The 21,931-nt window shown below is 36.9% G+C and overlaps 1 protein-coding gene across 11 annotated transcripts in view; it reads right to left on the bottom strand.

Annotated features, from left to right (window-relative positions):
- HDAC9 (histone deacetylase 9) overlaps positions 1-21,931 on the bottom strand; it is a 988,950-nt gene that overhangs the window by 574,027 nt on the left and 392,992 nt on the right. For 9 of the 11 annotated variants that reach the window (XR_009494194.1, XM_059885810.1, XM_059885813.1 and 6 more), the window contains one exon: positions 6,257-6,319. Coding sequence is in view for 10 of the 11 variants with exons in the window: in XM_059885810.1 (XP_059741793.1) it covers positions 6,257-6,319 (63 nt within the window). In the remaining variant the exon portion in view is untranslated. Of the gene's footprint in view, positions 1-6,256; positions 6,320-6,557; positions 6,691-6,726; positions 6,815-21,931 lie in introns of those variants that run through there. The other 2 variants (XM_005205240.5, XM_005205241.5) reach the window with 2 other exon arrangements.

Genomic DNA, 21,931 nt, shown 5'->3' with positions numbered 1-21,931 from the left:
TGGAATTTATTGTGTATGTAGACAATGCCTGGAATTGCTACAATCAACTTTAGACTACTGGAGGAAAGAGACTTATGATGATACCAACTCTAAGACCAGCAGTACTGGTAGAACTATGAAGAACCTGACTGCCATTGATATGACTGATTACCGAGCTATTTTACTAAATGATAAATTATCTTGTCACTGTTACTTCAAATTGGATTTTCTGTTACTTGCAGTGGAAGACTAACCAAGCTTCTGTATCTAATACTTACAGTTAATCAGTGTTAGTATTTCGGCATAGTAGCTTCATGTGTGAGCGTGTAAGAAACACTTTAGAAAATATGGGCATTTTATAAAAATTCATGCAAGGCAAAAATCATGACAATGAAAACAGAAGTCCCCCTACCACCACCATGCACAATTTCTTCCTGATTTTCTTCTATTTATATATTAATTATTCTGGGAGATAGATAAAATAAACTTTTATAAAATGAGATATCACCAGTCATTTTTATTTAAAAAAATAAATTCAAATGAATTTAATAATGAAAAACTGCATTTGAAAAGACAATAAACATACTAAATGCTTCCTTTCTATATGAGGTACTATTTCCAAAAGATATGTCTAAGATTAAATGAAAAAACTATTTAAAAGAAATCAGTGTTTGGAGTCTCTTTTTTTTAAACCATGTGTTTCTATTTTAAACAGCAGGGAGTCTGTCCCTGCTCAGAAAGGAGCCAATATTAGTGCTTTCACACATCCCCACATCTCACCTCTCCCCAATGCCTCACATTGATGAGAGCTTTAGGAATATTTTTACATTGCCCTACTTCATAAAATTTGCTTTTCGTCCTACAACCACAGTCTCACATTTGTTTAAAAGGATTCAATTTTTGCCCCATTAACCTAACTATGCTTTCTCCTCCTCTTCTGACTACATTTCACTTTTGGCTTTTGTTTAAAGTTCTTTTTTTTCCCCCCATTGTGTGGGCTTCCCCGTCAAGCCGTCTGGGTCGTGGTTGAAGATGTCTAACTTGCCTACATACTTTCTCTATACTTTAATAACATCTCGCTGGAGTGGAACATTAGGTTGCACTTCTTTTACAGCTTCTGAGCTTTTCCTCCATTATCTTCTGGCATGGAGCGCTGGGTAAATTTGATAAGCCTTGAGTTTCACACATTCTCTCCCCACCCCCTCTCTCTTCTATTGCAGATCTTTGCTTTACTTGCCTGAACCCCTGAAGAATTATTTAGCATTTGAAATTCAATAGCCCAGTTAGGATATGACTCTGTGCTGAGCACTTGCAGCAAATTTTCCTAAAAGATGAGAATTCTTTCAATATGCAGATTTCTTTCTTTTTTCCCCCTTGTCAGTGAAATAATCTTTATTTTTAGAAAATAATCTTCTGTTTCAATGTTTTAGAATATCAACTTCAGGACATAATAACTCTTATGGTACACTGTCTTATTACTTGATTTCTCTCCAATTGCTTTAATCCATTTTCCTTTTTCAGTCCCTCTGATTGTCTCCAGCCTTTCCTCTTAGTTGGTAAAAATTTTCACTGGTATCTATTCTGTTTCCTGCTATTTCTAATGAATATTTTTGTTCTATAATTATCATGCTTTCTTTCATTCTAAATTTGTTTTCCTAGACTTAAAATATCCTTTTTCATCCCATATTATTGGTTTAGCATCTTATCTTTGAGCTTCTGCTTTATGGAATTTATGTTCTTACTAAGGTGCTCTACTTGCAGGAAGAAATTATTACATAATTTCATGGTCTCAGTGAAGTTGATGTTTTTTTCTTAGTAGGATCTATCATACTAGTTTTCGGGGAAGAATATTTCACTGCAAAAAGCTATGGGTCTTTTTGTTTCCAATTGACAGTGTTGCTCTGAAGTCTTCATTTCTCTGGAGAGGGAGCATTTGTTCACCTTCCTCCATCTCACCAGTTTCTCTTCCAGAATCCTTCATACTATTCCTCAGTCACACGAAAAAAACACCAGCAGCACCAAAAGCTGAGGATATCCACTCAGTTTGCTTCTCTCCAGTTATGGGAATGTTAGTGAGAATTTTCAGGAAGCTGTCAACTTGTCAGTAAAATTCTAAGGAAGAAGAGAATTCAGGCCCTGTTAAGTCTCTCAGCTCTGATCAAAGATCCCTGCTTCCATTTTTCCTTTGACTGCCAGTTTCTGAGATATGTTGCATTAGGTCAAATCATTTTCTTTGCCCAGTTAATGCTAAGTGTTGTGTATGGGGCGTGGGGGTAGACAGTTTATACTATTTTAGGGTTACTTCATTATTAGTCATTGGTGGGACATAATATAGTACATTTTCAAATTTCTCATCTCAAAAATCAGCTTTTTAAATTCAGAGTTTGGGCTTATCATAGTCTTCTGAGGGATTTATTGAATTTCCTTACTTAAAGGACACAACAACAATTATGCCACCTGTGTTACCCACAGAAAAATATAATACTCATTCTCGTCCCCATTCTCAACGGGCCTACTCATAACCAGCTTTTTGCTTATCAAATATTTCAATTGATAACAGCCTTGTAAGTAAAGATAACCTGAGTTAGAGGATGGGAAAAATAGTGATTATGGGGAATGCCAGAAGTGATTCTTGACATGACAGGGGCATTTCACAGACTTACATTTTCATAATTAGATTCTGCTTTCCAAGTAGACATAAATGACTACTGAATCTTAAATGTTCATTTTCCCTCGATAATACACACCAAGGAGATGAAAGGATTCTGAAAGGGGGAAGAGACATTTTCCTTAAAAGAAATTCAGAATTTAGATTTCAATGTTTTTCTTTTATACCCTAAAATAAGAATACATAGTGAAAACAGGAGTTTTCCTTATTGTAAATGTGTTTTACAATGATGCTGTACAAACTCTAGGAAATTCTTTCATAATAATCATTCCAATATCATCTGGATGGCTCTGCTGTCCAACATATTAAGCAACAAGCCTGGCAATAGGGCAACACCTCGTATTCTGCCAGCCACTGCTCAGTGACCTGAGTCAGTGCTTATACATGCTTCAGCTTCTGCCACTTATCACTTACATTGGCCCACACAGCCACAAAAGTGGAGACTGACCTGGCAAGATGTGTCACTCATACCGAACTGCAAGATTCAATATTATAAAACATTTTTAGTAAAAAAAAAAAAGAAAAGAAAAAAACACTAGCAGACTGCATTGTAGAACCTAATTCTACCTTAGATGTTTAGCGTGGCTGGGTCAGAATTAGGAAAAAACGGAACCATAAAAAGCACTTGTAATTCAATAGTGTATAAAGAGCTCTGAAGTACAGTCATCGATATTAATGCATAGTATCCAACATAACTAGAAAAACAAATAGGAACTGTAAAGCAATGACTAACAAGAAAACACAGCTTTTCAAACAACTAATCTCAAGAAATCTGCTGGGATTTCACTCTTAATTCCGCAACTTCTTTGCCTTTGAATATTATGTAATAAAACATTTCATAGCATACAGACACATGCGCGCAAGCTACTCTGATTAAAAGTCACCATTTGCTCAAGGAGAGAATTTAATTCTTATCAGACCAGGAAAACAAAACCAAACCCTGATTTGTAAGGTAACTAAGGAAAATTTATCAAAATAAAAAGTCATTCACCCATGTGATGTACAATCTATAGCTTATCTGGCTCATTCGGCGAGATAGATCTTGGTACTGAAGAACCAGAAACCCAAGCTCATTCACTAAAAGTATTAATAAAAAATAGTGAGAACACACATTAACAACATGTTACCTTTGACCTTCACAGGAATGCCAAGAGGTAAGCAGGAGGACATCTTTATTCTTTAGTTTACAAGTGAGTAAACCATTTTCACAATTTAGCAGCAGAGCTCTGGCTAGAACACAGAGCTCTCAGCTCCTAGAATAGTATTCCTTCCACCTTGCACTGCTACAGTGTATCTTTTTTTCTTTCAGATCCAAAAACTCCATCAATTTCTAACCCTTTCAGTCACATCTATGCCACTGGTCCAAAGAGGAACAAGATTTGTAGCTAAATGTAAACAAAAACACCCCTAATGTAGCAATTAAAAGGCAAGCCCTACCAATATGGGTCACCAGCATCACTATCACTTCCCCTTTCCCCTGTATCAGTGATAACCAAAGTTTGCTGCATATTAGAATTACTCAGGATTTAAAAAACCCCAGTGTCCAGGCTGTTTCTCATACCATTTAAATAGAAACACTAAGAGGCGGACCCCCAGACACCAGCATTTTGTAAAATACTCTTAGTGACACCACCTTTGAGAGTCACTGCCTCAGCAGCACACAAGACTAGGGGAATTAAACTTAAGGGCATATAATAATATGCTAATAAACAAAACCAAAAGTTACAGGACATGGTAGGAAGAACGCAAATGTCTTCATGTTTCAAATTTAAAAATAAAGAGAACTTTGAGTTTCCTTATGTATACCAGACAGGTTTGGGAGTGTTTGTCAATTGACATCACGTTTCATTTATTGGTGCTTACATGTTTCTTCCTGTAAAACTGACAACAGCACAGACAGTCTCAAGCGGGTCCCTGCTTGAAAATACTGTTGCTTTGTATAAAAAAAATCATGAAATGTCAGGAAAATGACAATCTCAACTGAAAGTGGAGTAAATTTGTGTGTAATTATCAGATACTGAGAAAAAGTGAAGCTTGCAAACACCTGTAGCAAGGTTCGGTGCTACCAGACAGTCTCTGCTTGAAAGGCACAGCTTGTTTTCTACCATATGAAAGAAATAGTAAACTTGTAACACAGAGATAAGGACTAAAAGGACAAAGTGTAGTACTGAAGAGACATCTAAAATAGCAATTTAAATAGAGCTGGTAGATATTTACAAATAAAATGCTAAGTGACCAGTTCCATCAGAGACATACAGGCTGAGCCCTCCCCATGTTTCTGTCGGCTTTGCAGGCGCAAAGGTAATAAACTATACTGACATTCTGGTATGTTTGCTTTCAATAAGCAGGCACCACGAATTAATGTAAGTCCTGTCACTTAAGTGTGAACATACCAAAATGACCCAAAATTGATATTTTACTCTGGAACAGAAGGATCCTAAAATCATTCCAAATAACCGAGCTTCAAAGAGAACTTGCTTCAAACACAGATACAGAGATGAGAAGGCGTTCAATGCTAAAACAGATATGAAGCCAACCTGTGGAATCTTTCTTTCCCATCTAGTTCTACCAAGTAAACGCTGCTTTATGCCACATTCTTAATATGGAAATCTAAGTGGTGATCTATAATTATGATTAAGCCCACACAGAAACACAGAAGATGTGAGGGAGAACTTTAAGCCAATTTAGACTGAAGCATTCGGAAGAGAACCAAGACAAAAAGTCCCTCAGGCTTTCAGAACTAGCTAGGGATAAATATGAAAAGCAACAATTACAAGTACCCATGTACCGTGCTATTGCCCTGAGAGTCTGCGCTTCTAACAAACAGAAACTGATAAAGCTGACAAGCTTCATCTCCCATCAGCTCAGCTTCTTGAAGGCACAAGCATATACAACAGAGAAACTAGAAATCGCAGTCTGTTTCTGTTATTCTTTAAAATGTTGCACCTGCACATAACACCTTTATATGTGTGTTATGCCACTGCATCTGCCTGACAATGCTAGACTCCCCAAAAGCTTTGAAGACGATTAAAATAACCATCTGCTAATAATAATTTTATTTCATCCTTAAGAAGTTTCATTTCGGGCTGAGGGGAAAAAAAAGCCAAATTAAAACTACCTTCACAACTCTTGTAGCAAACACATTTCAAAAGGTAGGTCTATAAATAGATGTGATTCTGTAGGCACACTGTAAATATAAAATCATCTGGCTAGAGACGGCTGCAAGGGAAACTGTAGCCCCAATATGAACTTACCTGATTTTTAAAGTCCCACTAGAACACACATACAGTCAGTAAACATCTCCTCTTTCTAGTTGCACGGTCAGTCAGTTGCAAAACACCCCCAACTACATTTTACTTAACTCAGTCCCATCCTTCATCAGAAGCTTGGCGATTTCATTCAGAAGCAGCCTGTCCCTGAGCACACTGAATATGCACGGAAACAGCAATGGAAGGGATCTAAGTTAAACCTTCCAGATGCACCAAGAAAATAGCAACATCAACACCAAAAAGCAGCAAACCCTTAAGAGAGGCGCTTCCCTGAGCTGCATTTCCCAAGTCAGCCCCCTTTTCACACAGAAAACGGCTCAGTGATGAAGAAAGATCTTACCTGAGCTGATCATACTGTGCATTCTCTGCTGAGCCAAGAGCTGCTCTCGTCCAGCCACCCCATCTGAAGAAAAACACGAGTCAGTCTCGTAAATTGTCTGCAGCATATTCCAATCACTCTTACTTCAGCTACATGAAAGATTCATCGCTGCTCAGTGCACGGGCCCCAGGAGCTACCCTGGCTGGTCCTCCCTCCTCCCCAAGGAAAAGCGGCAGAGGATCAACTTCAACAATGATTTCCTTTCTGTTCAGAGGGACACGCACTTTTCAGAAGACCTGAACACTTTTCCTAGGTTACCAACCTGTGTACAAAGCAGAAAGGACCCAGTGGATGCTAGGGCTCTCTGGAGTTTAGGCTATCCCGGAAACTAAAAGCAGGTGGGAACTAGGAGTGTGCTTCAGGGTTATTGCTTTGTCAGAGTAAGTAGAAAAATACTAACTCTACCCACGAGAAAAAGAAACCAATTAAACCTGGCTTATAGTTCCTCAGGCTGCTAGAGTTTCCTTGTAGGAACCGTCAGTCAGTCCTGCCAGTGGCTTCAGCCGGTGCCCTTCTGCTATCTGTGTGTGTGTCTCTTCCTCCTCTCTGGTCTCTCTCAGCTCAAGTTGGCTAAAGCTAGTGATAATCCATTTGCATATGAATCAACAACAGCATGGCCCACAGGCACAGAAATAGAACAATGGTCGGCCTGAGCCAAAAATAGGTCAAGCATGGCCGAGTGATTGGAGCCTGCATTAATGCATTTAAAAATACCCCAGCAAACCCAGCTGTCCAGCCTCTATCTTTCAAACCATAATTCTCTATTGCAGGGCCTTAAAAGCCATTAACTCTTTCCTCCCTTCAAGCTTGCTTTACACACTGTGTTTCCATACTGGCGATTTCCTTCCAAAGAAAGGAAGGGGGGGTGGGGATCAAGAATCATAATTCTAAGAGGGCAAATGCACATACATTTCATTTCATTTTATTTTTGTAGTATGTGTTTTTGGAAGAGAGAGGAGAGAAGTGCAGAGCTCTGTATTGGTTCTAAAATAATACTGGAAGCTTTTGCTCATAATGTGGTTTCTGCCTCACCCACGCACAGCAATCCTGGTGTTCTATTTTTGTTGCCTGTTTCTCTGGCTACACTGCAGTTGGCTGTAGCACTAGAAGCTTTTCTGCCTTCTAGTTTCAAGACTGACAGGAGATTTAGTAGAGGTAGTTTCAGAAAACAAGCACATCCCAGCAAAAAATGTTTATGAAGGACTGGCTTGATTTTTTTACTTGCTGTTTAATATAAGGCAACTGTCCGCTTCACAAATCTTAATGCAATCTTAGTACCACCTATTATATCCTATTCAGTTTCTATTATATCTAAATTTTTAAAAATGTGTGTATATATGAATATATATGTGAGTGTGTGTGTAAATACACACACACTCACATATATACACAACTTAGACCTAAAAATGTTCCATTTCAGCCTTTCAGGCTAAATTCAATTCACCTGCACAAAGAAAAGAACATGTTGGTACTTTTCTAATGGATGGTGCAGAACTACTGCATGTAAGCACCTGTGGTTCAATAAATATATACAGTCCCCAGCTCTGATGTTCAGCATTCATCTCTACACTGATTGCCTGAAATACAGACCTCACTTTTCTGTAGAAATAGTATTTATAATAGTTGATATATTCCCAGACCAACACATATTGTGGAAACTCACCTATAAAGTAAATAAGCTACAGAATTTAGTACTAAAAGTTCTATAGTTTCTGGTGTATCCTTACAACATCTTTTCTATGTGAGGAATAAATTCTACATCATAAATTGACTTGCTAGCTTCAAGCAAATTCCAAGGGCAAATCCCAAAGTGAAAATCCAATGGTCTAGGAGATAGTCTCCTTTTCCTAAACTAAATCGGCAAGAAAAATAAAATTCCTAAGGCACTGGTAGCAGCACAGAAAGAAAGGGAAACAGGAGGGTGTTTCACAGTTCCCAGGACAATCAGATGAAGGAGGAATGTTCATCAACCAGAGTGTGAGGCAGAAGAAAAAGAACAAGGAGACAAAGTTTTGGTGAAAAGGAGGAAGCATGTTAAGTCAATGGGCAGCTTAAATAGTCACTGTTAAAAAATGGCACTAAATTTTCCTTCTGTCATATATTAACTTCTACTTATTGCACAATTCCCAGGTGGCGACAGTGGTAAAGAACCAACCTGCCAGTGCAGGAGACTTAAGAGACCTGGGTTTGATCTCTGGGTCATGAAGATCCCCTGGAGGAGAGCATGGCAACCCACTCCAATATTCTTATCTGGAGAATCCCATAGACAGAGGAGCCTGGTGGGCTACAGTTCATGGGGTCGCAAAGAGTCGGACATGGCTGAAGCGACTTAGCACACACACATTGGACAATTATATTTGAACAGATAAATTACAAGATTTTTTTAAAGAGTTAGTCCAAATTACATTTGACTTAAGCAAAACAAGAAAACCTTATGCTCCTGTCAATGGGAAAAACTCTTTAATTTCATCTGCTATTATAAGTAAACCTTCACTCTATTAAGACATTGGTGCTTAAAATTCCAGAAATGTAAATTTTGTGGATCTGGCAACTTAGAGATTATATAACCAATCACAGCATTTTAGACCTGGGAGGACATCTATAATGATGTCCAAACTCTCTGTCCCACAGGATGCCAGGGTACCTGGGAGCTGACTCATAGTGTTCTCCAGAAGAGGTTCTTCCCTGAACCAGAGCAGCCTAATTTTCATCTGCTTACTTTGAATAATGATTTCTTTTGAATAATGACTTCTTGTGTTAAAACAAAAATTAAGGAAAAAAGTATGGTGTATGGTGACAAGATGGTAACTAGACTTATCATCACTATCATTCTGTAATGTATGGCAGTATCTCAAAACATTATGCTGTGCGCCAGGAACTAACACAGTGTTATAGGTCAGTCATACTCTGAAGACAAACTCAGTAAAAATAATCAGATTTGTGATTACCAGAGTAGAAGGGGAAGGGGAAAGGAATTGGATGAAGGTGGTCAAAGGTACGAACTTCTAGTTATAAGATAAAGAATACGGATGTAATGTACAACATAATCATTATATTACATAACACATAATTAGTTAATATATGATTAATATAATTAACACTGTTGTCTATTATTTAAAAAGTTGTGAAGAGAGTAAATTCCAAGAGTTCTCATCACAAGAAAAAAATGTTTTTATTTTCATTTTATCTTCTATCTATAGTATATGATATATCAGATGGATACTCACTAAACTTCTTGTGGTAATCATTAATGCTGTATGTAAGTCAAGACATTATGCCCTACACCTTAAACATAGAGTGCTGTATGGCAATTATATCTCAGTAAAACTTGAAGGACAAAAAAAATAATTGATCTAGTAGGAATGGTCTCCCTAATTTACACATGAAGAAAGTAAAGAAACATTTTAGGGTTATGAAGGATGCAAAAAGCATTCATTAATGGAGTTCTGACAAAAGAGACTTGCTTAGTTTCTAACAGGTAGTCTAGCCTAGCAGGACCAGCATTCACGTTCTCAAGCCTGCCATTTCATCCCTTATAATGCAAATAAGTATCTGAGACATTCGGAATAAACTTTAATATTATATACTTATGAAAAATAGAATCATTCAATTGTCTCAGTGATTTTAAACAGAATACATAAAATTAATGATAAACATACAAGAGAGATGACAAAAATTCTAGTACAGGGACTTCCCTGGAGGCCCAGTGCTTAAGAATCCACACTCCCAGTGCAGAGCACCTGGGTTTAACTCTTGGTCAGGGAACTAGATCCCACATGCCGCAACTCAGACCTGGTGCAGCCAAATAAATACATAAATATATATTTTTTAAAACACATACTTTCTCTTTAAAAAAATCCTAGTACAGAATTTCCCTGACTAAAGTTGTGGTTACTTCCCAATAAACCCCTTCATGAAAAATATCATTAAGTCAAAATGTGTTTAATGTACACTTAACCCACCAAACATCATAGCTTATCCTAGCCTACTTTAAACAGGCTCAGAACACTTATGGAAATCTACAGTTGGACAAAAGCATCTAATACAAAGGATATTTTACATGGAGCATTGAATATCTCGTGTAATTGACTGAATACTGTGCTGAAAGTGAAAACTAAATGTTGTCAAGCATATTGGTTATTTACCCAGTGGTCACTGTGGCTGACTAGGAACTGTGGCTCACGGCTGCTGCCCAGCATCTTCAGAAAATATCAAAAGGCCTATCGCTAGCACAGAAAAGATCAAAACGCAAACTATGGTTTCTACTAAATGCTTATCTTTTTCACACTGTAGTAAAGTTGAAAACTGGTAAATGGAACTGAAACCATGCATAGTGATTAGTCAAATCTATTTCACCTGCCTGGACTAATCAAGGTTGTTTTAATATTTGCATGTCCTCCAAGAGCACATGGCCTAAATAGTAAAATGTTTGCCCAAGAAGTTTTCCAAAAACCTGGAGTCAGCTGCATATAATTTGAGCTGAGTTGGTTAAGACTGGGTAGGACCACGGACTCTTCAAATGGGCATGCCCAGTGTTCACAAAGTGACCTTCTGAACGTGTAGGAGCCTGTAGCTTAGTTGCACCTGCACCTAAAGATAATCATTGCACCTTTTTCCAATCACCTCTCCCCAGGCTTCCCAAGCTCCCCATGCCTCAGATGCCCCTGCTTTTCTTATTCTTTATCCCATCAATAACCCTAGCCCTTGGTCTGTGAGATTTGTTCTTTTGTCTTCTCACTGGGCTGCCTTTCCAATAAGTCCTCTCTCTGCTGAAAATCTCCAAGGGCTCAGCGTTTTGGCTTGCTGTGTGTCAGCAGGATGAACCTGGTTCGGTAACTGAACCACTGACCCTGGGGACCATCTGTATTGACATAATATAAATCTCTTGTCGTTTTACATTTACATTATTCCCTCAAACTATGATTTACAGAAATATTCACCAAGCTTTTATAGTCATACAAAATAAAATAAGTGAAACTCAAAAGAGTAATTACCCATTCTCAGAGGTCCCCAGATAGGGCAATCCACATAGAATGGTACAAATAATGGATCTTCTTCACTCTGATCAAGTTATATAATTTCAGGTTTATTTATATTTCATCCATGCATTCTTTCAGCATGTTTTGTCGTTAGCAGACTTGTCTTTCAACTCTTGATAGTGAAAACTTAGCTTAGAGCAAAAAGACACAGGACACTTATATAAAATAGATGCCACTTGTTTCTGGGGGGAAAACAGCATCATTAAAATCACCACCAAGTATATTGATTACCTCTATTATCTAAGAACTTAAATATCAAGAATATTGAAGTAATTCTTCTCATACCATCTCAATAAAGTCCTTAAAGAAATGTGACTAACTTTCCTTCTGGGTATTTGCAAAACCAATTTTACTGACTAGGAAAAAAGATACTACCTTTCATATTATAAGAACTATAACAAGTTAATACAAATGTAAGGCTAGAATAGATGGGTAGTTTTAAAATTTTAATATAACAAATTTCAATTCAATTTAATAAACATTTTGGAAACTGATCTAAATATTACATTTACTTAATATGTAAAAAAGAATAGGGCAAAATATTTCAAATAGGCATTCAATCCTAATGCAAACTGTCATTCAAAAGTAATTATGGTAATTCCAATTCTTTTTAAGGATATATAGGAAGATGAAAAACAATTTAAACATTTAAATTCAATTTTACTTAAAATTTTAAATTATAGCTTAAAAAATCTATATGGCATCAAAATATTTCCACAAATAAAATGAATACAGAAAACTCCACTGGAAAAAAAGCAAAGAAGGTGCTATAACCTGATCTATTCCTCCACCATAATACATCCTCTGTTCATCTATAATCAAGCAGAGACTTTTCATGTACTACCAAATCCTATGGTTTTAGAATCTAGATGCAGTAAGATTTAAAACTCATTTGCCTGAAATACTAAATAGTGCTTTAAAAGAAGCTATAAATTACTCATCCAGAGCTTTAACTCCTCCATGTACTCTTACTCACTCATCTTGCTGCTTCTCCTATCCTCACATTTCTCAAAGTATTGTCACAGCGATGAAGTTACATACACTTACCTGCAGGCAACTGACTTAATTCCTTGACCCCAGAGGAACAGCAAGGAGAGGGAGAGTACAATGCACTAATTTTTTATTTTGAACTAAGTAGCTTATTTTTCTGAAATTTCTGTCTCTTGGAAAAACATGAAAAATTCTCACTAAATGTGTTGCTGTTGTTTAGTCGCTAAGTCATGTCTGACTCTTTTGGCAACCCTATGGACTGTAGCCTGCCCAGGCTCCTCTGTCTGTGGGATTTCCCAGGCAAGAATACTAGAGTGGTTGCCATTTCCTGTTCCAGGAGATCTTCCTGATTGACCTAGGGAATGAACTCGTGTCTTCTGCCCTGGCAGGCAACTCCTTTACACTGAGCCACCAGGGAAGCCCTCTTACTAAATAGTGGATAATCAATTCACAGGTCATTCCTCTATAACAACCTAATTGATTACCAGATGATCTTCAGATAAGGAAAAATTCCCTGGATGCAAAGGGTCTGCAAAAACACATGAGCAGTGAAATTCCAGGGAGACTGTTCCAAATGAAAACAAAACAACTTCCATACAAACCCTAGAATTGTTGGCTTTGTTTTGACTGAAAATCATTTCTTCTCTAACTCTTCCCTTCAAACCGGATGGATTGATCCATGATTTATTCTATTTTTAGAGGATTATAGAGCATCAGGATCATCCAGAAAGTTGTTAGAAATACAATTTATTGGGTCAGACTATTAAATGAAAATCTGTGGGGGAAATCTGAATTATAAAAGCCCTTCGAGTGATTCTGATGCATAAGAAGTTTGAAAACTAGTAGATAAGATCATCCTTTCCAAAGCAATGATTAGATGGCTAAAGATACAAATAAATTATCTAGTTTGGGTCTAATTTCAAATTAAGCATTATTATTATAGTACAGTTTTTCAAAATGAAAATAAACTTGATAATAGACTGAAGAAGACCATTTAATACTGATTTTGTATTTCAAATTGTATATCCTTGGCTAATCTATACTATGTTTACCAAACTATGTATATACAAGGTATTTATAACACTAGAAACTTTTAGTAGAAATCTTAGTTGCAAGAAAAAATGCTATTTTTGGCTATAGGGCTATGAAAATAAAAATTTGGGGAGAATTCCAATTAAGTAAAATCAGTATTCTAAACTTTGCTATTTGGTAAACTTCAAATTTTTAATTTTATATTATACTACAAAGTATGTTTCATTCCTATGTAGCAGCGTCTTTAATATTCATCCTCTTGGAAATAGATGTGATTCTGATTGCCAAAAACTAATATTCATAATTATGATCTGGATAGATACTATAGTTGAGAGCTATGTGCTTGGTTGCTCAGTCATGTCCAACTCTTTGTGACCGCATAGACTGCAGCACGCCAGGTTTCCCAGTCAATCACTATCTCTGGAGCTTGCTCAAACCCATGTCCATTGAGTCAGTGATGCCATCCAACCATCTCGTCCTCTGTTACCACCTTCTCTTCCTTCCTTCAACCTTTCCAAGCATCAGGGTCTTTTCCAGTGAGTCAGTTCTTCCCATCAGGTGGCCAAAGTATTGGAGTGTCAGCTTCAACATCAGTCCTTCCAATGAATATTCAGAATTGATTTCCTTTAGGATTGATTTGTTTTGATCTCCTTGCAATGCAAGGGACTCTCAAGAGTCTTCTCCAGCACCACAGTTCAAAAGCATAAATTTTTTGGTGCTCAGCCTTCTTTATGGTCCAACTCTCACATCCATACATGACTGCTGGAAAAACCAAATAGCTTTGACTAGATGGACCTTTGTTGGCAAAGTAATGTCTCTGCTTTGTAATACTCTGTCTAGGCTTGTCATAGCTTTTCTTCCAAGGAGCAAGTACCTTTTAATTTCATGGCTGCAGTCACCATCTGCAGTGATTTTGGAGCCCAAGAAAATAAAGTCTGTCACTGTTTCCACTGTTTTTCCATCTGCCATGAAGTGATGGGACCAGATGTCACTATCTTTGTTTAGTTTTGCTATTATTTCTCATTTTGCTATTATTCTTTTGTGGAGTCTTGTGGGTTTTCTATGTAAAGTATCATGTCACCTGCAAAATAGTGACTGTTTTACTTCCTCCCTTCCAACTTGGATAACTTTCTTTTCTTGTCTGATTGTCTGGGAGTTCCAATACTGCATTTAAGTTGAAGTAGTAAAGGGGGGATCCCTGTCTTGTTCCTAACTTTAGAGTAAAAACTTTCAATTTTTCACTGTAGAGTATGATGCTATCTGTGTGTTTTCCATAATATCCTTTATTATGTTGAGATATGTTCCCTCTATTGCAATTTTTTATAGAATGAAAATTTTTATCATTAATGAATGTTGAATTTTGTCAAATTCTTTTTCTGTGTATATTGAAATGATCATGTGATTTATGTCCTTCCTTCTGTTAATATGGTGGTATCACATTGATTGGTTTGAAAATATTAAACCATCCTTGAGTCTCTTGAGATAAATCCAACTTGATCATCCTGTACTTTGATAAAAAGGTATAGGACTGTTTTTATGTATTGTTAGATTCAGTTTGATAGTATTTGTTGAGAATTTTTGCATCTATATTCATCAAATATATTTTCCTGTAATTATGTTTAGAAGTGTCTTTGGTTTTGATATCAGATTCTAGTGGTCTTATAGAATTAAGTTGGGAATGTTTTGTCTTCTTCAATTTTTTGAAATAGTTTGAGAAGGAACAATATTAGATTGTCTTTATATGTTTGTTAGAATTCACCTGTGAAGCTGTCCAATCCTAGAGTTTTGTCTGTTTGGAGTTTTTTTAATTACAAATTCACTTTCACTACCAGTGATCAATCTGTTCTAATTATCTGATTCTTCCTGATTCCTTTATTAATCATCTCAACTACTCTGAGAGACAGTAACCTATCCCTTTGTTTCCTTTTAAGTATGGCTTTTACAGATAGCATATTTCTGGATTTTTTTCCCACTCACCTCATAAAAAAGTCTCATATTTGCTAAGTTCATGGAAGGGAGAAAGTGGCTCTTGCTGGCTCACCATTTATCAAGAGCAAAAAAGTAGTATATCCATTTCACCCTTCAGAACTCTGCCCAAAGCGTATCTCCCCAGAAAAGCCTTCCCTGACCTGAACTGCTGTGAATGAAAGGACCTAATTACAAACAAAGCTAGTGGAGGTGAGCTATTTCTAAAAGATGATGCTGTTAAAGTACTGCACTCAATATACCAGCAAATTTGGAAAACTCAGCAGTGGCCACAGGACTGGAAAAGGTCAGTTTTCATTCCAATCCCAAAGAAAAGCAATGCCAAAGAATGCTCAAACTACTGCACAATTACACTTACCTCACACGCTAGCAAAGTAATGCTCAAAATTCTTGAAGTGAGGCTTCAACAGTAGGTGAACCGAGAACTTTCAGATGTTCAAGGTGGATTTAGAAAAGGCAGAGGAATCAGAGATCAAATTGCCAACATCCGTTGGATCATTGAAAAAGCAAGGCTGTTTCAAAAAAAAAAAAAAAAACCATCTACTTCTGCTTTATTGACTACCCCAAAGCCTTTGACTGTGTGGATCACGACAAACTGTGGAAAATTCTTCAACAGATGGGAATACCAGACCACCTTACCTGCCTTCTGAGAAATCTGTATGCAGGTCAAGAAGCAACAGTTAGAATCAGACGTGGAACAATGGACTGGTTGCAAATTGGGAAAGGAGTATGTCAAGGCTGTATACGGTCCCCCTGCTTATTTAACTTATATGCAGAGTACATCATACAAAATGCCAGGCTGGATGAAGCACGAGCTGGAATAAGATTACCAGGAGAAATATCAATAACCTCAGATATGTAGATGACACCACCCTTATGGCAGAAAGTTAAGAGGAACTGAAGAGCCTCTTGAGGAAAGTGAAGAGGAGAGTGAAAATGCTGGTTTAAAACTCAACATTCAAAAAACTAAGATCACGGCATCCGGTCCCATCACTTCATGGCAAATAGATGGGTTAACAATGGAAACAGTGACAGACTTTATTTTCTTGGACTCCAAAATCACTGCAGATGGTGACTGAAGCCATGAAATGAAAAGACACTTGCTCCTTGGAAGAAAAACTATGACCAGCCTAGACAGCATATTAAAAAGCAGAGACATTACTTGGCCTACAAAGGTTCATCTAGTCAAAGCTATGGTTTTTCCAATAGTCATGTATGGATGTGAGTGTTGGACCATAAAGAAAGCTGAGCACTGAAGAATTGATGATTTTGAACTGTGGTGTTGGAGAAGACTCTTGAGAGTCCCTTAGAATGCAGGGAGAACAAACCAGTCAATTCTAAAGGAAATCTTCATTGGAAAGACTGATGCTGAAGCTGAAGCTCCAATACTTTGGCCACCTGATGGGAAGAACTGACTCATTGGAAAAACCCTGGTGCTGGGAAAGATTGAAGGCAGGAGGAACAGGGAATGACAGAGGATGAGATGGTTGGATGGCATCAGCGACTCACTGGACATGAGTTTAAGTAAGCTCCAGGAACTGGTGATGGACAGGGAAGCCTGGCGTGCTGCTGTCCATGCGGTTGCAGAGTCAGACATGACTGAGCAACTGAACTGAACAGAATTTTGTCCTTCCTTCTACCATAACATAAATCATTGGATATTTTAACACTGGCTACACATCTATTCCCCACACTAGACCTCAGCAAGTCAAGAACAGAGATGTCATTCATCTTCGTGACCAAGCCACTGCAGAGCCAAATGATAAGCACTCTATGTGTGTTACTTAAATGGATATATGCAGAATTAAATTCAGGAAATTTCCAGCGATTTTGCCTACACTCTTAAGGTTCTCCTTGGCTCTAAGGGCTAGCCTGGCTCCTGTTGCAATAACCGCACAGGATATAGTGAAAGGACTCTTCTAAAACATCAAAGCTCGAGTCAAAATAAGTTCCACTTTTACATTCTTATTGATTCAAAGAGTTCCTTTTCAGTTTTAAAGAGATCCTACATGGTCAAAATCTTCGGAAGGAGGGGACGTTATGTTTACATATTTTCTAAAGAAAAGAGAGATATATTATGTGAACTAGAAACAGGCTTCAGATAATAATTTGTATTTGATTTATGAGAACCACAGAATCACTTTTACATGAAGGGCAACTACATAACATTCTCAATCATCTAACTTGTTGGATGGAGAAGAAGCTCTAGATTCAGACAGAATTTGACTTGATTTTTAGCTATCAGTTATTTGGTACTCATAAGCTGTATAGTTTGGATAAGTTACTTAACTTTCCTGAGTCACATGTAAATTAATGTATATACAAGCTAGATAAAAAAAATTTGAATGAATTCTTATCATACTAATATAATTCTTTAGACTGATAAACTATGCATATTCAAATTCCCTCAACTTAAAACTGGGAATATTAACATTGGCCTTGCAATATTGCCTTAATATTTAGAAATATGAATATAAAATTCATATCATTATGCCAAGAATATAACAGGTACTGAGTATACTGTATTTATTATTATTATTAGAGCACATTATTAATATATAAATCAAGAAATATGTAATTGAAGGCCTACTTAGACTTCTATATTCTTATCTAAGATAATTCCTATTTCTCAAGATGAGCTATAACACTGTAAAACAGAATATAAAGATCATTAAGACAATAAATGCTGGAGAGGATGTGAAGAGAAGGGAACCCTCCTACACTGTTGGTGGGAATGTAAACTCGTACAGCCACTATGGAGAACAGCATGGAGATTCCTTAAAAATCTAAATACAGAGATACTATATGACTCTGCATTCCCACTCCTGGCATACATCTGGAGGAAAACATTACCCCAAAGGATACATGCACCCCAATGTTCACTGCAGCACTGTTTTCAAGAGCCAAGACACAGACACAAGTTAAATGTCCATCAACAGAGGAGTGGATAAAGAAGATGTGGCACGTATATACAATGGAATATTACTCAGCCATCAAAAGTGAAATAATGCCATTTGCAGCAGCATGGATGGACCCAAAGATTGCCATCCTGAGTGTAGTAAGTCAGACAGAGAAACAGAAACATCATATGACATCCTTCATGTGGAATCTAAAAAGGCATGATACAAATGAACTTATTTACAAAGAGAAGTAAACTCACAGACTTTGAGAATGAATTTATGGTTGCTGGGGGAAAAGGACGGATAGTAGGGATAGATAGGGACTTGGGATGGACAGGTACACACTGCTGTATTTAAAATGAATAACCAACAAGGACCAACTGTACAGCACAGGGAATTCTGCTCAATGTTATGTGGCAGGCTGGATGGCAGGGAAGTTTGGGAGGAATGGATATATGTATACATATGTATGGCTGAGTCTCTTTCCTGTCCACTTGAAACTACCACAGAATTGTTGACTGGCTATATGTCAATACAAAATAAATAGTTAAAGAAAAAGAATATAAAGATTATTAGTTTCAGTTTCTGCTGTTTTATAAAGGAGAAAAATTGAGTGCTATATAAGCTAGATAAAAATTAGAGTGAATTCTTTTCATATTAACTCTTTAGAGTGATAGATAAACCATGTGTATTAGAAAACTTACTGATACCTGCAAAATAAGAAATGGAAATAATGAACAAGAGGGTGATTGGTATATTCCATGCTATTTTCTATGTATACTTTGTAAGACCAAATTACATATTTTAGTACAAGGAAGAGAGATTTATAATGACACTCACATGAAACAGAAAAACTTCACTGGGTACACAGAGCTACCTTTTTGTTTGTCATTTAATCAAAACCTAGGAATATCTTCAAACCACAGTACATTCCTCTACCCCCACCAGCTAATGTTTTCATTCCAGATGGCTGTGTCTATTTAAAAATCAATTAGCTAATATTAGTAATTTAACTTGAAGCTATAGCAACCTGTTTTTTATAATGAAATGGGGACTGCTGTCTTTTTATTTTGGCATTTTTCTGAAGGAAACTTTCAATAGTACTTCCGGTAAGCAGAAGGGACCATTTGGAAGCCAAATTCACATATTTTAAAGTCAACACCTTACTTGGATTGGAATTTATGACTTTTTGATTATTTGAATTATTAATAAATAAGTATTATCTTGATAGAACCCAAGTCTATCAAGGCTCCTACTCTTCCCAAGGTGGATGCAAGTCTTCGTATAGTTAAAGTAAACTGAAGCCTAAGAACAATTAGTGTTCTGAGGAATAAATGGTAGAGAACGCTCAAACATAATTTAGTGTTTCCCTTTATAAGCTAGGAGAAAACATTAGTAGGAAATATCATTTAAGAACCTCAGGCATTTCACTTAAAACAAGTACTTTACTCAAAACAGGATCAACCATACAGAGCGTGTTACATTAAAAAAGAAAGAAAAGAAAACTTAAACAAGTACAAGGCATGAGAATTCACAATTACTCTCAAGAACTAGGCTAATATGGCTGACTTTGTATCTTATGGGTCAACACCCATCATCACCTATTTTAATATCCAGTCTACAATAAATCTCAAGTAGTCTTTTTATTATTTTAACTTAATCATGGATTATCATACATCTCAGAAATGTTTAACTAGTAGAATCAATAAATAGAAGACTATATTGGCTTTCAGACATCCAAATATATATGATCAATCAACTGAAAAGAAAGAGCATGATTAAGATGATATTCAAAATTTTGAATCTGTGACCTTGAGTTTAATGTATAGGCAGCCATGATATCATCTTTTCTAATAATAAAATCTATTAACATTGCATTTTAACAGGATTAGTAATGTAGTGTCGATCTTAGAATATTTGATGGAAAAGACAAAGTACTTGATTTGTATAAATTTTAAATTTTATTTCCAGAAAAATAAAATCTCCCAGAAGCCACTATGTACATCCAGAAGCAGCTCTTGTTTTCCAGGATAAAGCTTCTTACCATGGGGATAAGTTGAATGACACATTAGATAATGTGGCCACACTTCCCTCTAAGCACATGCTTCCCACTATCTTCCTACGATCATGACAATGATGATGTCTACTGACACATTTCATAAATCAGAAAGAAAGTGAAAGTCAAAGTGAAGTCGCTCAGTTGTGTCCGACTCTTTGCGACCCCATGGACTGTAGCCCACCAGGCTCCTCCGTCCATAGGATTCTCCAGGCAAGAATACTTTGAGTGGGTTGCCATTTCCTTCTCCAGGGGATCTTCCCGACCCAGGGATCAAACCCAGGCTCCCCGCATTGCAGGCAGATGCTTTAACGTCTGAGTCACCAGGGAAGCCCATACTATCAAATAGATCTCCTTTTTAACATTCATTTTCCTGTTTTTTTTTAAAACTTGCCTCATTTTTCATTAGGTTCTTCAAAACCCCTGTATCCCAAGAGTGATTATATCAATGCTTCTTAAAATGTCCTTTCTAGTTACATGAAATGATCTCTGCCTCACTTTAGGAATCATGGCCTGCTCTCTGAGACATTTATTCACACACTACCCTTTGATGCCTTTGTTTTCCCACATAGAAATCAAAAGTCAATTTTTTTTTTCCTTGCTTCAAACCTAAGCACCTATTTCTTACCCAGTAACATCCATACACTTTCCCTCTTCTTTCTTTGTAGCATATATCAAACACTAATTCAGTGTCTTTTTCTTTGAATAATTTTCTTACTTGGAAAACTGCAGCAGCAGCAAAAGTAACAGTTCTGATGAATACTTGGAAAATATATTAGGCTCTGTTCTGTTTTTAATTTTAAGAGTTTCCTATATGTATACAGGGACTTCCCTGGTGACTCAGATGGTAAAGCGTCTGCCTACAATGCAGGAGACCCGGGTTCAATCCCTGGGTTGGGAATATCCCCTGGACAGGGAAATGGCAACCCACTCCAGTATTCTTACCTGGAAAGTCCCATGGACGGTAGAACGTAGTAGGCTACAGTCCGTGGGGTTGTAAAGAGTCGGACACGACTGAGCAACTTCACTTTCACTATATTTACACAACAAATATTTTTCCCTTTGACAAATAGTCATTCTTTCAATGGCTTCTGGGAAGAAGGCTCTTAGGTGTTCAAGCGAAGTGAGAGTGGCCACAACTGAGCCCAGGGAAAGTGCATGAGCTGTAGAACCAAGCAGACCTAGGTGTCAGTGTTCCCTCTGGATTGCTTTAATCTTGTGGTCTGGGGGGAATAGAAATTATGTCCTCTGAACCCTCAAACTATGTCCTAACAAATGTGTCATGTAGCTCAAGAAAAAATAAGATAAAATAAATAAGGGTTCAATATGAATTATGAAGGGATACTATTCCTTCACAGTATCCCTTCATAACTATGAAGGAAGAGAATCCCTTCATAACTATGGAGGAAGAGTATTCCTTCATAATTATGAAGGAAGAGTATTCTTTCATAATTTATATTTTTAATCCCTTAATAATATTTTTATCTTATCACATTAACTTTCATATTTTGAATAGTAGAGTAACATCTTAAATATTTAGTGCTGGAAGATAACTAAGATCAATATAAAAATACAAGCAACATCCATGCAGAGGGGCCATAGTTGAAAATATACCCCTGAAAAGTGTCAGCCA

This window comes from Bos taurus, chromosome 4 (assembly GCF_002263795.3).
Source record: "Bos taurus isolate L1 Dominette 01449 registration number 42190680 breed Hereford chromosome 4, ARS-UCD2.0, whole genome shotgun sequence".
NCBI lineage: Eukaryota > Metazoa > Chordata > Mammalia > Artiodactyla > Bovidae > Bos > Bos taurus.
This window is presented reverse-complemented; position numbering and strand designations above follow the sequence as displayed.